This window comes from Aulonocara stuartgranti (genome assembly GCF_965226115.1).
Source record: "Aulonocara stuartgranti genome assembly, chromosome: 19".
In the NCBI taxonomy this organism is placed as follows: Eukaryota; Metazoa; Chordata; class Actinopteri; order Cichliformes; family Cichlidae; genus Aulonocara; species Aulonocara stuartgranti.
In genome coordinates, this window is record NC_138955.1 from 31,812,150 (window position 1) to 31,829,257 (window position 17,108).

Sequence of the window (17,108 nt, forward strand, 5' to 3'; positions counted from 1 at the left end):
CAGCTCTCAAGACTGTTTTGAGTTGCATTTGTGAAGTTTGTGTGATGGTTTCACTTTGTCAGTCTGTCATTTGTCAAAAGCCTGGAGAGCACATCCACGAGTCCTTGGTCTAATTCCAGTTTTAGGGAAATGGATCCTTTAAAAACTGATTACTGACGTACCTGTTTACATGATCATCCTGTTTACTGACTATTTGTGTGAAGTGGTTTCTCATCTCGACCCTTACCAGCTTACCTTTTTCTAAACATCAGCTGCTGCCTACATGTTCATTTTGTCTCAGTTGTGTTGACACTTTTCATCTAACTCTTGATGTAATCAGTTTGGTTCAGAAATGTTTCTTCCAAGAACCCCAAACATCAGATAACTTTCCTACCAGATACATAATGTGAGTGAAAGTAATTAGCTTTTTATTAATGGCAATAACAGCTAATCAAGCTAATCAATCTAAAAACCAGAATAAGACATGTACTAATTAGGTGTTTCAGTCTGTCTAAACATGCAGCCGGTCACCAAACAGCTAATTATATAGTGCTACTTGTCATAGCTCCTGACCCTTTATCATGCAGTTTTACAGGAATAATAATGTTGTTGCATCTGATTTAAATCAATCATATGTTTAGGTTAAAAAAAACCCAAACAAATCCCCCACCAAAAAAAACTCAAAGGGATGAGTGGTCTTTGGAATATTAAAAAAGGGTCTTTAAATTATTTGCAAATCACTGTCTTCTGTTTTTATTTACATCTGACACACAGTCCTAACTTTAATTACAACACTGTCTCTAACAAATCAGTGGAAATGTGTTTACATTGTACAGCAATTGTCTGAAACCTGCTTAGGACTATAAACATTTGGCTCATCACTATAACAGCACAGATGTGCATGTAAAAACGATAAACCGACACATGAGTCGGAACTGGAAAAGCACAGTTTAAGTCATCTGTGTCTGGTTCCATCTGGGTCTCTGAGTAGGGTTCAGACATGGTGCTTAGACCGAGAACACCATCTTCAGTTTGTGTCGCAGGTCAAACACTCACCTTCATTTCTTCTCGGCTATTTGAGGGAGTCCAGCTCGAAAGATTTGGGATCGCTGAAAGATAATGAGCCGACAGATGAGGTTAAAGCTTGCGGTGGCACTGAGGACAAACAGGGCATAAAGAGTCAAACAGACCAGTCCAGTTTGAAAATCATGCTAAGCTAACCGACTAGCCACTCACTTGTGTTAGCTCAGGCATTCTTTTCTAGCTCGGTCAACCCACTCCCTCCCTCCCCTCAAATCTGCCTACTCGTATCAGTTCAAATATGTGGCCCAAACAGCTCGCAAAAATGTAGCTAGTAACCTTTACTTCCAGTGAACACCGGGTCCCCGGTTTGAAGAAGCGTCGGTGGTAGCTCGGTGATGGGCACGGTGCGTGAGCGGGGCCGGAGAGGGGCGCCTCTTCCCGCTCCGCTCCCAGCCCCTGTGAGTCACGTCGCCATCACAGCTTGCCATGTCAGCTAGCTGGGCTAACTGTATCACATCCACACCAAATCCGCTTGCTAGCGACCAGCTGCTACCACACAACCGAATGCCAAGGCGAACGAAGTCCAAACAGCGGGCGAACGGGACAAGCTGCTCTTCGCTTCGTAGCTACGTCTAGCTAGTTGGCTAACTAGCGACTCAACTAGCTAGTTACGGAGATTTAAACGGTCCGCTAGCAAATGAGCAGCATAGCTAGAGTCAACTCTAGGTCCCACTTGGTTACGAGGTCAAAGTAAGTTTTACTAAACAGTGTGAATCAGTGACACTAGACGTAACGAGAACTGCTGTAGATTTATTTATTTAATAAACGGTTGCTCCACAAAGGCGCCGGAGCTTCACATTTCTTCAGTGCAAAAACAACCCGACTGCCATTCAATTCAGACAGCTCCGACGAATAGCGAGCAAACGGACATCTCCCGGTCTCTCCGCTGACGTCCAGCTGCCCTCGGCCTACCGACAGTTTAAACTGTTCAAAGTTTTAGCTTTGTTCTAGGCAAAATATGAAGGTTTTATACTTACATTCACGGACACAGCAGCTTCCCCTCTCGCTCGGGCTGCAAAGCAATATACGAACAACAAGCTGTTGAGCCTCAAGCTCCGTTTCCTGAGAACACGATTGGCTGCGGTGACAGCAGTGGTCGCAACACAGAAATTTGATTGGTGGATCGATTTCTCATTTTCAATAGGACAGTCTTCACGCGGTATCGCTATGGGCTGATACAAACGCGGCGCCACTAGGGAAATGACGGCACCTGCTGGCCAGTGGTGTAATCAGAAGCGAGTTCAATAGAAAAAAATACGCACGGCGATCACAATTGGCCGTCCACGCTTTGCTCCTGGCTGTAGCGCGTCTCTATTGGCGGAGCGGTCTTCCTCGTCTGTAGCGATATAACAGGAAGCCTTCCCGTGCTGGATTTCTGAGCACCATATTCAATTCATAGTTCATACTACTTGTTTGTCGACTGGGCTGACCAGAAAAATAACACGCACGATTGTGTCAGATATAAAGTTTATACGGATTTTTACATAACCACAAGCAGCGGGCGCTGGTTTGTGACCGCTTTGTATTGCCGGTGACAGCGAATCGAAACAACCGGGAAAAGGCGCTTTATGACGTACTTACGTGCCCTGTTGTTATATGCAGTGTTTTCACATGTACGCGGAAATCAAAGAGGCCGTCTCCTGCCCCTTCCTAATTCGCTGGTAACTCATGACTTGAGAACATACAGTGCACACTTTATTAAATGTGATTTGGTTCGCTGTATGAACCACGCTCTACAGCTTTACCGGATAGATGAGCTGCAAAGACAAAACGGTAGGCGTTTGTTTGGCGTACCGACGCCACAGGAAGACAGCACGATCATGTCGTGGTGGTCACAGAGAAAGTGACGCTGTCATAGGTCCAACTACACCAAATCATAGGCCACCAAACAACAAACACGCATAAATACGAAACAGTTTGATATTATTTATTGTTAAAAACATCCCAAACACATTAAAACATCTCATTTGACCTGCTAATCGTATTTTGCATTAATTTTTCATTAGTTTAGAAAGTGAAATCTTTTTGTTCAAAATGACCTCACTTTGTGATGGAGGTCTGGTATAAACAGAGCGGTTTTAGATACGTGCGACACGGGCGGTTGCCCGGGGCGGCATCACGGGCCTCGGCAAAAAAAAATGCATGTACTCCTGCTGCCCCGACGTCAGCCAGCGCATACTGGGAATGGCACAGGCACCGATCGGTTTTCTATCGCCCATTTGCTGGGAGTAAGGGCGCCCTCCGTTTGCGGCACAGAGAGGAGAGGGCGGGGCGGCGGGGATTCTCTGGCTGGAGCAGCAGCTAATAACCAACTCGCAAAATAAAACAAAATAAAAACAAAACAACAAACACGAAAACACCAGACATCATGATACAGACTTTATAACCTAACTTTATAATTTGCACCGATGTTTTTTCAAAATTCTGTACACGAAAAGTGAGCGCGAGAGCCCTCGGTGCACCTGCTCGCTGCTGAAGTCAAAGTAAACTTTATTGTCATCTCCGCTACAGACAGTCCAGTATGTAGAGAGACGAGACGACGAGGCTGCAGTTACAGCAGTGCAAGTAAACAAACAATATATATAAGAAGAGTAAGAAAATAAATATACAGTTTAGGACCAGGAGTAAAGGATCAATAACAATTTAAAATTTACAGTTTGATGATTTAAAGTCTCACACAAGCCGTCGAAAGGGGAGGGGCCGGCTGCTTCCAAATAGAGCACATTTCATTTATAATGTTGTAAATCCAAGCCCATTATGTATTCATGATTTGAATCCTGGGTTGTGTGAAATCCCAGAAATGCACCTTAGACAAAGAGAATCTGTGAACTAAGGTCTGTTAGGTTAAGTTGTGGTGATCCTCGAGTTGGGGGATTTCTAGAGGGAGTGTTCACCCAGGGCGCCAAACAGGCTAGGACCGCCACTGTGTATAAACCTACTATAAAACCACTAGTTAGTAGTATTCATGTGGTTGGAGCTCTGCATGCAAACAAGTTTGTTTTCCATTGTTGTTGTGTTTATTTAACCAATCAGCTGACTGAAACACTGAAAACTGTTTGTTCCGCAGCAAAAAAGTATATTTGAAAGGTGGAATTAAAGTTTCAGTGCTTTTGAGATTGTTTGGATAAAATACTTTGACAAAGATCAGTTTTTAGTTTAAACAGTTTCTCATCCCTAATGTTTTTTTGCACATTGTACAAACCTCTGGGTTCTCTCCAAGTCACAACAGATTTATAATCACTGTTTATCAACACTCTCCCAAAAAAAGTAGTGTGAACTTTCATTCAACTTTTATTTTTAAAGCTGAAATTCAAACCAAATACAAGACAACAGATGTGAAAGTTTATGAACTATAAAACCAACAAAAGAAACAGATGCGCCCGTCAGCAGAGGATGAGTTTACATGTTGTCTTCATCCGAGTCGTCCTCTTCTTCCAGAGAATCCTGAAACACAAAAAGCAGTCACCTGAATGCACTGCCCACCACATGAAGTAGAACGACTATGGAAATACGTTCTCTACTCAAGGCAGACACCAATATCAAAGTCGTAAAAATGAAGGCTGGTTCCAAGAGTCGACCCTTACACATTCACACGTTATTAGGTACAAGCTCACGGTGTGTCTCTACCTCCGTCCAAAAAACTGTTTTGGTCTGTACTGTTAGATGTTCACAATGGTTAAAATCCACAGTCTGACATCTAATATCTGCTGTGAGATCCAGCCGTCCGAGACGTTTGTGGCCAGACGCCAACGGGTGACATCAGAGCAGCGTCACAGTGGTCACATCTGTTTGTGTTGGATCGTCTATCTGCTACAAAGGATTTTCACCCACCTTGGCATATTTTTCTGCTTCCTCTCTGACATCTTTGGGTACCAACTCGTGTCGTCCATTTGTGACTGTAAGAGAACACATGTCACCATGGCAACCACAGCACTAATGAAGAATTACTTGGAGTCTTTTTCCAGCTTGTCTTAAAGCTCAACATTATTCTGCATGTTATGCTTCTTTATTTGTCTCATTAGCTTAATGAGGCCGCGTGCAGCTCATGGATTGGTCAGACAGCCAAGAGGCAGTGACATCACAGGAACTCAGTCCAGTGAGCGAAACCTTCTGGATTGTCATCATCCCTACATGATGAAGGCGTCAGCTGACATCACTGTTAAATCTAGAAGCTTCACACTAAAAGTAGAGACAGACAAACGAGTGGACAAGAAGCAGAGCACTGATGGTTCTTACCTTCTCCAACCCAGCTGAGCTCCAGCTCAAAAGCCTTATCCTTAACCTCATCGTGAACAATGTAGATTCTGCAAACATCAAAATACAACACACTTTAGGAAGACAGGTACACCACGTGTGCAATGTACTTTAGACTTGCACTTTACACAGTTCACTTGCAATTTTTCTGCACTACAGGACATGGGAGTTTCAGTTCCCCTTTTCTGCACACGCACACACACACGCACACACACACCTCTCTTACAGGTGACACAGTTCAGCAGTTCAGAAAAAATGAGTTTGGAAGTTGCTCACTCACATTTTGGCGACCTCTTTAACCAGTTCTCTGCATGTCATGTCCTTCATCTGAGACACACACAGAGGGAACAAGCAAAGATAGTATCAGACACACTGATCTGGATTAGGAAACTAATTCATTAACTATTAATCTGATTTTTTCTTTTACAACACAAATGTCCCAGAAATATCAGAAACCCCTAACCCTAACCCTACTGAAAATGTTTTTTTAACTAAACGTGTAAAAATGCCTTTAAACATTCCTAAAATGTCAGTGACGTATGTGCAGAGAATGTTTTACATTTTAAAAGAAAAAATAAGCAATCAAAATATGCAGATCTCAGAATTGTAAAGAAAAGGTTGAAAATAGACATTTCTTTAATAATTATGTTGGAAAATGTGTCAAAAAAAAAGATGCCAGAAAACCTTTTTTCTTTCTTTCTTTTTTTTAAATATACTGGTGGTGCCAGTGCTGCGCTTCAGCTCCCAGTAGATGCAGCTATGGAAGAAATGTGAAAATCCCAGGTGATTTCAGAAAAGCTGACCTCTGACCTTGCAGTGACAGTCACCGGGATTCAAACCTGTTTGAGATTTTGTTTGGCGTTCTCACCCTGACCTTGAGCTCGAGGTCACTCGACACATACCTCAACAGCCTTTTACGGCTGCGGTTAAAAAGGTCAATATCAAAATCACATCTTGAAACTACTCGAAACTGTTTTTACGTGAACCTCAAACATTATTAAATTGAACCTTTTGACTTTGTTTTAACCTGAGTCACAGTTGAGGTCAGGATCAGCTGCTTTACAGACACTGACGCCACCAGCTCACATGTGTTAAGGTGACACGTCTTCATTATCTTATTAAAGATTTGTTAGTGCGAAAGCTAAAGTCGTGGTTATTTGACAGATGAAGAACTGGATCTAGAATAAGAGTGCAAACAGAAAACTCATGTGAATGTTGCAGGTTCAGACTCACCTGCAGTTTTTCAATCTCAGTCTTGGCAGCTTGTTTTGCCTTTCCGATGGCACATCCCCAGTAACCCTGCGCACAAACACACACACAGTGTTGTTACTGCTGCTTTAACCAACCTGGGTTCCCACCATATACAGATGTGAGAGCAAACTCACGTATGAGATGCCGGACGGGTCGACCATGTAGAGCTGGGAACCGTCGTCTTTGTCGTATGAGCCAAGGATGAAACTGAAAGAGCAACAACCAGAACACACTCATGAAGGCATCGATTTATTACTGTGCTCCTAGAGTGAAGGAGGGACCGTGATTAATAATAATACTAATAAATAAGAAAAACTACAACATTTCATTTATTATGTTGCTGAACCTACAACTTCCTGTCCACTTCATTCAAACTCAAATTCAAGAGGTGACCTGAGATTTTTTTATTTTTTTAATGTCAGAAAGTCTTTTCTTTTGGTTGGCTGATGTTTACAACAACGACAAAAATACCTCCCACATAAAACATGAATCCTTTATACATTTTGGGGTAACCCTGTGATTACCCTAACTGCATTAGAGTTTTTAAAATGGATATTTTGTTGCTTTAACCATTACAATGTGAACATCCACATATTCAAGAGAAGGCATCTCAATCGAACATACATCCAAACGTAGGTAAGATACCAGAACAACTGGGACCAGGGCTCTCAAAGTCGTGGCCCCGGGGCCACTTGCAGCCTGTATATTGACGTGAAGGAATCGAACACAGTTTGTCCCTTGAAGTGACAAACTGTGTTCGATTTGTTTGTTGTTGTGTGCAATGTTAAAATGTTAATGACAGAGTCGCACACTAACGTGTACACTTATGTCTGCACTTTGATTCTGTTACAGACAAACACAATGACAGCAGAGGTGCTGCCACGTGTCTGTCCAGAAGGAGACGACCAATCATTTAAGTTTGAGACCCCCGACTTAGATGAATAAACACCAAAGGAAAAAATAAGAAAATCCATTTCTGGAGCAAGTTGTGTTTAAATGACCTCCAACTGTTTGATAAAGGCTTGTGTGTCAACTATATGCTGCTCCGCCTATATGCTGCTCCGCCTATATGCTGCTCCGCCTATATGCTGCTCCGCCTATATGCTGCTCCGCCTATATGCTTCCTCACCCTGATGGCCTGGAGAAATTCTCTCGACTCTCAAAGATGCACTTAAGAATGAGAGAATCCTTCACATGAGGAAAACATACATTTCCACAAGGAGAGGCTCTCTCTGTCACAATCCTCGTCTTTTATTGACATGCACATCCACACAGGTAACCAACTAACTGTACGCAGCACAACACTAACATGACAACACTGATTGTTTACTCTGAACACAACACTGAGCTGTGGTCCTGAACACATCATGACTTTGATCTTTGACAATGAAAGGAACACAGAGCTGAACAATTACAACTTTGAATCTGTCAGGCCTAAATAAGTTTTTCCATTTAGCACATGAAAGTTGTGTATTTGTGGGCGTGTCCCTGAGTTTAAGGTAAATACAGCAAAGGGAGGCTGTGTCCCAATTCAGGGTCTGCACGCTTGAAGTACGCATTTTGAGTGCGATTACGTCACCGCCACACGACGACGGCTGTCCCAATTCAAAGTGTACTTCAAATGCGCCGTCGATTTCCCCAAATATCAAGCGTGGTCCGGTGCACGCTTCGTGGTCCCATATATCCCACAATTCATAGCGCGGCGGTGGGTGTGGATAATTTTGCCGCAAAATACGGCAGAAGCAGAGTGGCCGAAGAGTGAACTGTCAAAAGTAAGTACTGAATATGATGTCACTTATTTATGTGCGAATGTTTACTAATGAGGAACATTAAAACATTACTGTTGGCCACATGTCGGCAAAGTTATGTGACATTAGTGATGTTTGTACTTTCAGCGTTTACTTGGTTTTAAAGCCTTTAAATATACGCCGTTAGATAGTCGACCTTAATCTTACAGAGAATGTGATGATTTTGTGGATGATTAAAGTCAGTCATATATCCACAAACACAACAAGCTGAAAGTCAGTGATGCTGCTCGGTTTGCAGTCCTGAATATCACGACACAAGCAGGATTCACTGCCCTGTTAATGTTAGCTATGTTATATTGCTGCCTCTGTTCGGTGGTGTCGAGCCAAACGCACTTTAACGTGTGTTTGAACGAGCTGACGGTTCACTCGTTAAGCTGAAAGAAAGATGCTTTAATCACAGCAGTCACACATGTGTCCACTGCACCATCTGGAACTCTTCTTGTTTACACTCGTAATAACACAAACACTAAATCCTGCTTCTCTGGTGCTGTTGTGTAGCAGTGTGTACACCTGAGACTGTCACCTGTCTGTCTGTCCTGCACTCTCTCTCTGTTTCTTTCTCTCTGATTGTGGAATAAAAGTATGAACATGTGTTTATAAGTTACACTTGTGTTTGAATCCTGCAGCTTATCACACATTTGATTTCCATGTGTGACGACTGCAAGTGTCCAGAGTGAGGACAGACTGAGGGAGCCACTGCTGCACATCATCTGTGAGGCTTTGCAGCCCTGATGATCCACCAGGACAAACTCAGCAGTGTGTGAGGAAGAGGAGGAGGAAGAGCCAGCAGCAGCTGACAGATGGAGAGAATAGACAGACTGTTCCCTGTTTGTGAAGGACTGCTAGGAAAGTTTAACATAACTGTCTGTGCTGAATCAGTCTTATTAGGTAATGTTCAAATAATGTGATCATCCCAGTGTTTCCAGTGTGGGAGAAAGTACTCAGGGCCTTCAAGCTACACACTATGAAAGGCAGCAACAAGTTTAATGTTCAGAAACCTAAAGTCTGTATCAGCAGCAGGATGGAGCTAAAATAAATGTTGGTTTCAGTTCTATGAAGCTTTGAGTATTTTGGATCAGTAGCTGCTGTGTTTGTTGCATCATATTGCTGTAACTGTTTATATGCTTTATATATTCTGAGCTAAGTTGATCTATAGTGTTACATCATATTCTATAAGGATGTTATGTGTTTGTAGACTTTCTGCCCAGTTTGACCCATTTAGCAGAAGTCAGCCTGTTTAAGGCTCTGATATCTATTCTGTGTGACTTACAGCAGTTATGACATGGTCTGATTTTCTCACCCAATAAAGGAATATTTCATATATCAGTCGACTCTTCATTCTATCAGAAACAGTTATCACAGCTCGTACATTTGCTTTTTACACATATATGTAAGCATTGAGCCAAATTTAGTAATGCCAACGTATTAAACAAACAATATTTGCCTCTTATATATAACACATCTGTATACACACTGTCACAGATACTTGTCTTTGAGTGAAGATTTAAGGTGATAGAAAATATAAATAAATGCAACTTGAGTCTTTGACACAGAGTTCAAGCTCACTGCTGTGATATATAAATAATGATAATCTGACAATACATATAATATTGGCCATATTATATTCCATTACCACAGTGAGATGACTTTAGTCTCATGAACAACATCAGATAATTGTTGTTTACTAGCTCATCTTGAATGACTGTTCAGCACAGAAATGAAGCCCAACAATCATGTTTTACAGTCTCGTGGTCTCAGCCTCAGACACTCAACTAATCACAGTGATGTCATGACCAACAAAACATTTTTCTCCTTCATTTCTGTCACACAAAGCTGTATGAAACGTTTCCAGCTGTTAGTATCATGGTTGCTAGGCAACCTGAACAGCGCGACGAAGGCTAGTCCCATTTCACAAGCCTCTCACTTCTGCACTTCTCGTACTTACGGTATAGTACGCACCGTACGTAGTGCGCCGCGTACTTCAAGCGTGCAGACCCTGAATTGGGACACAGCCAGAGTCTGATAGTCAACAGGAAGTGATATCACAGAAGTTCTCCCCCCCCTCCCCCACCGGGTACGTACCTCAGTCAGTCATCGCTGTGATGTGTGTAGTACATTTGGATCATTTTCAAAATAATACATATGATAATTATTATTATAATATTTGTACAATACTTTATGTCACCTGAGCTGTAAATGAAGTTTGACTGATGACGGCTCTAACATTAGAAGGATCCAATATGAAAAGGAGCATCAGCGGTCTTTTCTAGTAAGAGGGTTTAATCAGGAGCCGTAGGATGACAGCAAAGCTCAGGAGCGAGTCGCGACATAAATGGTACCAAGCTCAACTTTAATGCTATCTGATGTGATTGTGTGAATGAGGAGACTGAAGCGTCTTTTAGACAAAATGACTCCGGCTCAACACGAAGGAGGAGTCAGACAGAAGCTCAGGGTTTATTTGAAAACGCTGAAGGAATAGAAAACATGACGGCAGCTCTGCTTCATGTTTTCATAATGTTAACATAATTACTGAAACTCACCTGCAGCCAAACGGCCTCACAGCGCTGTACAACGTATAGGCATGGACATACATGGCCACTCTGTCTGAGAGGTGCTGCAAGGAGAGGAAATACTATTAGATTAAAACCATTCAGATCCCCCTTCTGTGGCCCCAGACACAAACAAGCACATGGTATTTGCTAAAATGATTTTATATGATCGATCAACTAATTGACCAGCTGTTTTAGACGAGAGGCATTATAAGAAATCCTGCTACTATACTAAGAACAAATGATACCATGTATGCAAAGGCAAAGTCCCTAATAGCAGCTTAAAAAGGAGGAAGTTAGACTTGTAGCACATTTGAACGGGCTCCTTCGTCTCACACACGTTCACTGGGTGAAAATACCTCGTTGATGCCAAAAGGTCATTTCAACCAAGCTACATTCAACTACAGCAGATGAGTTAAAGCAGCACAAGCCCACACCAGATGCCACTCCTGTCAGCTACGGACAGGAAGCTGGGGCTCCAATCAAATCAAAGTGGCTCACCTTATTAGCCAATAGGAGGGAAGTGTTGCCTGGTGAAGTGTGAACATATGTTTCACTTTAATTTATGCTTCTCTCATGTGCGCGCTTATTACTTGCTGTGATTCGATGCCTCAACACTGATTTCCTAGCTCAGCTGATCAGTAGCTATTAGGGGACAAAACTGTTTTTGCCCAACTGCAAAGTCCATGTCCTTGACAACAATCTGGAGGCAGAGCATTTATAAGTTTGATTCTGTGTTTCCTCAGGTGGTTGCTATAATACAGAACAAGAACATTAGAATACAGAAGAACTGACAAAGACTTTTTAAGCTTCCAGGGACGGCCGTTTAACCCTTTAAGACCTACCATAGAACCAAGTCCGCCAGAGCTTATATTATATTTTTACATGCTGTGGAGCCATTTTTGGGAGCATTTCAAGTTGCTATACATCAATACAACCATTACAGCCCAGATTTTAATAATATGTATTCATTAAGTGCATAGTAATTACATAAATTGCAAAAAAGTGCAATAAACTACAAAAAAATTGAAAATCGTTTTTGATTTTTTAACATATATTTGTAGTTAGAGAAATTTAAGAGGCTTATCCCTCAAAACTGTAAATACAAAAAAGTTGCACAAAATAGTTTCCCACCACAGGAAATTTATTTTGAGTGTCTTCATAGTTTTATTTTTGAAATACACCAATTTTTATATACTGCAGGAAAAACGAAAATAAATATTATACTGCAAATTTGCAAAAAAGCAGCATATGCATCAAAATAAACTATTTCCAGCAGTGCAATATGAGTCCTAAGCATCCCTGAAACGACACAGAAAGTCATAAAGTCAAAGATAACTTTTAAAAAGAGCAGTATAGGCCCTGAGGCCCTGATCGCAAAAAAGACTACATTTCCGCGAAAATGACGTCACTTCCGGTTTCGGCCAGGTAATGGCGGAAATGCAAAAGTTCGCGCTGACGTCTATTCCAACGTAGGAAGTGTTATGAACAGCTGATCGGACCGGCAAAGCGTGTTTCTGGAATATTATGTTTTTGTTCCTGCAAGCGCTTTTTATGCAGTTTTTGCAAAGCTTTATGTGGAAGGAAACCGTGACCGAGGACAAGCTGATGGCATCAGATGTAAGTACAACCCCTCCGGTTTCATATGCAAAAAAAATTTTTGCGCTAGCTTACGTGGTTGCAGTGCTACCGAGATTTAAAAATAGTTACGCATAACAGAGCGTGCCCGCTCCGATCGGCTCTAAAGGGTTAACACATCGATCCATGGAAAATACACTGTTCCTCCAAGCATCCATGCTAGTAACATAGCTGCATGTCACATGATACAGCAGAGGAGCAGTTTTTAACTTTTTTCTTGTACAACCTGGAGTTTCAGACATTTGGCTGCAGAGCCACATGTGACTCTTTGCCCATCTTCAGTGGCTCCCTGTGGCTTTACCAAAATAACTAGACAAATATGAATACGGCTTATTGTGTAACATTTGAAATGTTTATCCATCGCTGTTGTGACCTTTTACATTTTCTTACTTTCAAACTGAATAAGCTACGATTCCAAAGATCCTGTTTTATTAGTAACATATAATTACTGTTTATTTTACAGCTGGAATTTCATGAATAACACTTTATTTTACTATTATTATAATGACAATACAAAATTAAAATACCCGATCATAGAGAAAAAAATGGTAACAAAAGACAACAGGAAGCTGATGCGTTACCTTCAGGGGAATGTCGTGTCCATAGTTTGATCTGAAGTTAGAAGCTTCTTCTCTGGCAACTTCAGCGAGTGAGCGAGCATCAGCTAATAGGCCAGCTACTGCCTGTTGAGAGAGAAGCTTTACTTACACATATTCATGTCACAATAAGTCTGTGAACACACAAAATAAAATGTTTCACAAACAGAACGTGGTGACCATTTCAGAAAGTGATATCCTGCAATTTCCAGGTACAAACATCTCTAAGTGAGACGGTGAGCTGCGGATGGAGCGGGCCAGAAGAAACAGCGTTTCGGTCTCATCGAAAGCTTCAGTATGTTCAGCATCTTCAACATCCAAGAGATCATTTGGATCGCAGACTGGAGCAGCTAGGGATCGAACCACCTTCAGATTAGTAGATGACCTGCTCCACCATTTATCCATCTATCACAACTGGTCCAAGGAAGTTGGACCAGTTGTGATAGAGCGAGCTATTGTAGCTCAAACTGCAGAAACAGTTCATGCTGGTTCTGATACATGCTGAGCACATCCCCTGCTCAAAGTGCCGGCCATGGGCATGTGAGCATCAGAACCGGACCACGGTTCTTTTACACCACGTGGCTGGCTGGGATAGTCTGCATGGTTTCCCTGGGAACACCTGGCACCAGCATACACTACGGGAAAAAGGGAAGCTGGCAGAGGCAGTGTGACGCTTTGGGCGAACTTTGGGTCCTACCCTCTACAGCACCTTTTCCACTACTAACTACTCAAATCAACTCACCATGGCTTGCCACGATTCAGATCAACGGGTTTTCCATTACAATCAATTACCACCTAATGTGCATGGTCGTTGTCATAGCAACGCATGTCCCGTGATATAATTAACGCTACAACAAAGGTTGATATCGAGGCAAGAATATAGCTGCTGCTCGCTCACACAGCAAAAACCATCAAGCTGGTGCTGCAGACACCAAGTTAGCCAAGACAGCTGACAGCTTATCACTTTGTGTCAAAGGTTGTCTTTTTAGTCTGGTCTATGAGGCAATGTCGCTTTTGACACTATCCAAAAAAAAGATGAGCATGAAGACAGTTTTCTTTGCGCACCGATGCACACATTTATGTAGCACACTGAATAGACCTGAAATGTTTTTGACGGCTTGTGTGGTTACCATGCCAATGTGTCTGTCGATGTTAAAGATGCGTTTGTTGGAGCCCTCCTCGTACAGTTTAGACAGGACTAGCTTCTCCACCCCGAACACCACCCCATCCTTACAGCGGATTCCAATGGCTGTGCTGAACATCACAACATGGAGACATACTTGAAAATTTGATCATGACATGTCTGGAAACTATTCAGAATTATTAGCACCATTAGCACTCTGGGTTAGGAAGTCAGTTGGTTATCAACACTGTAGAAAAACAATTTTTTCTTCATATTTACCCACCACATCACATTCAGCGGGGTCTGGTTTTAGTTTAAAAACATAGAGACTGACCTGCTGTTCTCTACAGCCTTCATGGCATACTCCACCTGAAACACTCGACCATCTGGAGAGAAGGTTGAGGCCGACAGGTCATACTGCAAGACAAAACAGAAATAGCAGCTTCCAATATTAAACTAACTACTGATATTAGTAGCTGGAAAGGACAGGTATATAATCAAACTCACACTTTCATGTGGCCTTAAAGTTTTAATTAATTAAAAAAGAGGGATGACTGACTTGTAGTCTAAAATCATTTGCCCAACTGCCAAAACATGTGCAAAATATATTCAGGGACTGTATACCTGAACCCTCTGAGGAATACACCCAGACTTAGCTTGGTGTGTTGGTAGAATTCAGGAAACTAAAGTATATTTCATTCTTTGTGTGAACTGGACTACTTATATTCACTTTCACCTCAGGTGCACCAAACACCTCATTGGTACCCTGTTATCTGACAGTAGCAAGGTAAATGTTTATGTTTTTAAAAAGATAAAGTTTTTTGGTTTTTTTAGAAAGCCTTTGTTAAATAAAATGAACCCCAGTGATAAAAAGTTACTCTTCTCATAGAGAGAATTTAGCTGGCACGCAATTCTGAGTCATTCTGAATCCAGTTTGATGGAGGCTAACATCTAAACACATAAATATCGTGAATTCCTGTAATTACAGTGATAAAACGGATAATTAACGCCACAGTAGAAAGCTTTTTTAATTCTTATAAATTGATAAATTGACAAAAAAATCCTGAATCGGGACTAAATTAAACTACTTTCAATTTCAGTTTAGCTTCTGTTAGCAGGCCTCATTGTGACTCAGCAGGCTAACACTCTAGCTAGCTGCAGACTGAACTGAATGAACATAATTTGAACTATAAAAGCAGAATATTTTCCGGAAAACAGGACTAAAGACAGACTGATAAACGTACGAGTGTACGTAAGTTAAAGCTTCTTCTCAAAAAGTACTGAAACACTCACCCCAGTCCCGATAGAGCTCATTTTAATACCGACTGTAAATTCTATGCATAGGTCCCATAAAGCGCTCTCAAACCACTCTTCCGGTGCCTCCTCACGCGTTTCACACAAACTTCCGGTGACAGCCTTTTACAATAAAAGCTTAAGTTACATTAAATATAGTTTTTAAAGCACCACGGTTAGGTGTATTTAAAAAATAAATGTCTGACAGATGATAGCTAGATATGGCATGGCGCTGTAGTGATTCATAGACTCAAGATGAAATAGTGAAAATAAATAAGTAAGCATTTCTGGAGGATTTTAAATACATTTAAGTAAATTGTACGTGGTTTTAAATATTTTTTTTTAGCAAAAGATTATCTTATATTACAACAAACTCAGATGAAGATTTTTATTTACCATCTAATCTTTGTAAACCATAAGATAAGATAAGATGCTGTGAAGGGGATTTTCTTATTCAAAGAAACAACTCTACAATCATCCATCCATTCATTCTAGTCTTCTCTGGTCTTTTTTTAATCCTTTTTAAGAATTGTTTGGGAATTTGCCCATTCCTAAAGTTCTTTCTATCGCTCTGATAAGTTTCTTTTGGTTTTTGTCAACCAAATCTCTTTGACTTTGGACCTCATATTAAGAGTTTCAGTGAAAAATTATCAAATGCAAGTTCAGCAGTTGGACTAAATTCCAAGTCTGTATTTTTCGGCTTGTATTGGGCTGAAGCAATAACAGCTGAGTTCATGTAACACTGATTTCTATGACAAGCTGGTGCAGTCTACATGTGGTTTGTGGACTTGGAGAAGGCATTCGACCGTGTCCCTCGGAGTGTCCTGTGGGAGGTGCTTCGGGAGTATGGGGCGGTAACCCTATCCTGGGCAGGGTGAACTATTCCCTTTTTGTTCTACTGATAGGGCTCTTTTGAATTACTTTTTGTCTGGTCCCTCACCAGGCAAGATAGACCCTGGTGGATTTTGATTGTTTGAGCCGGGGTTTTTAGGTGCCTGCTCTCAAAAGCAGTAAATTGTTTTATTTGACTGGATCATTATTTTCATTAAGTTGAAGCTCCAAGAATTTAATTTGTTTTTATAAAATTTCAGTTTGATTTTTGTAACAGGCTTTAAATCTTATGCTGGCACTAGCTTGGCCAATATTCAGACTAGACATTTATTTTCGTTTCAACATATCTGAAAAATTCAGCATCTGCCATGATTAGTGCCTCTGTTCTGCCTTTCAGTCCAGGTTTCTCCAGTAGGATTTCTTGATATCGACCACTTCATCTATCTGACGACATGTACAGGAGGATGCACTGGTGCGCCTGTACATGTCGTGCAGGGACCTGTCCTTCCGTATTGCTTCCTCTTCTTGCTCCCCTCTTTCCTGGGTTTCTGCTGCCTGAGATGTTCACCTACAGTAATAGGTCAATACAGTAATCTGATGTATTCATTGGTCTGCTTCATGGATTCTGCCCACTTCCGTCCACTTAGCGTAAGGGTGCTGGATTTGGGTTGAAACCCTCCAAGCATGGTAAGGAGCCTTCTTG

At 41.5% G+C, this 17,108-nt stretch overlaps 2 protein-coding genes across 4 annotated transcripts in view; both read right to left on the minus strand.

Moving 5' to 3' along the window:
- The window catches only part of arid4a (AT-rich interactive domain 4A), a 38,897-nt gene extending 36,699 nt beyond the window's left edge, over positions 1 to 2,198 (minus strand). The window contains exons 1-2 of one of the 3 annotated variants that reach the window (XM_082515718.1): positions 2,040 to 2,198; positions 1,036 to 1,134 (exon numbers count right to left, since the gene is read on the minus strand). In XM_082515718.1, the coding sequence (XP_082371844.1) occupies positions 1,036 to 1,041 (6 nt within the window). In that variant the 5' untranslated portion in view covers positions 1,042 to 1,134; positions 2,040 to 2,198. Of the gene's footprint in view, positions 1 to 1,035; positions 1,135 to 1,338; positions 1,571 to 2,039 lie in introns of those variants that run through there. The other 2 variants (XM_082515717.1, XM_082515719.1) reach the window with 2 other exon arrangements.
- Positions 2,199 to 4,335: 2,137 nt separating this feature from the next.
- On the minus strand, positions 4,336 to 15,694 carry psma3 (proteasome 20S subunit alpha 3). Its single transcript, XM_082515790.1, has 11 exons — positions 15,575 to 15,694; positions 14,616 to 14,698; positions 14,289 to 14,412; positions 13,144 to 13,245; positions 10,916 to 10,989; positions 6,702 to 6,774; positions 6,550 to 6,615; positions 5,597 to 5,643; positions 5,299 to 5,366; positions 4,894 to 4,958; positions 4,336 to 4,506 (listed from the first exon to the last, which is right to left on the minus strand). Exons 1-11 carry the CDS (start codon positions 15,593 to 15,595, stop codon positions 4,462 to 4,464), a joined length of 768 nt encoding a protein of 255 aa, XP_082371916.1. The 5' UTR covers positions 15,596 to 15,694; the 3' UTR covers positions 4,336 to 4,461.
- Between the last annotated feature and the right edge of the window lie 1,414 nt (positions 15,695 to 17,108).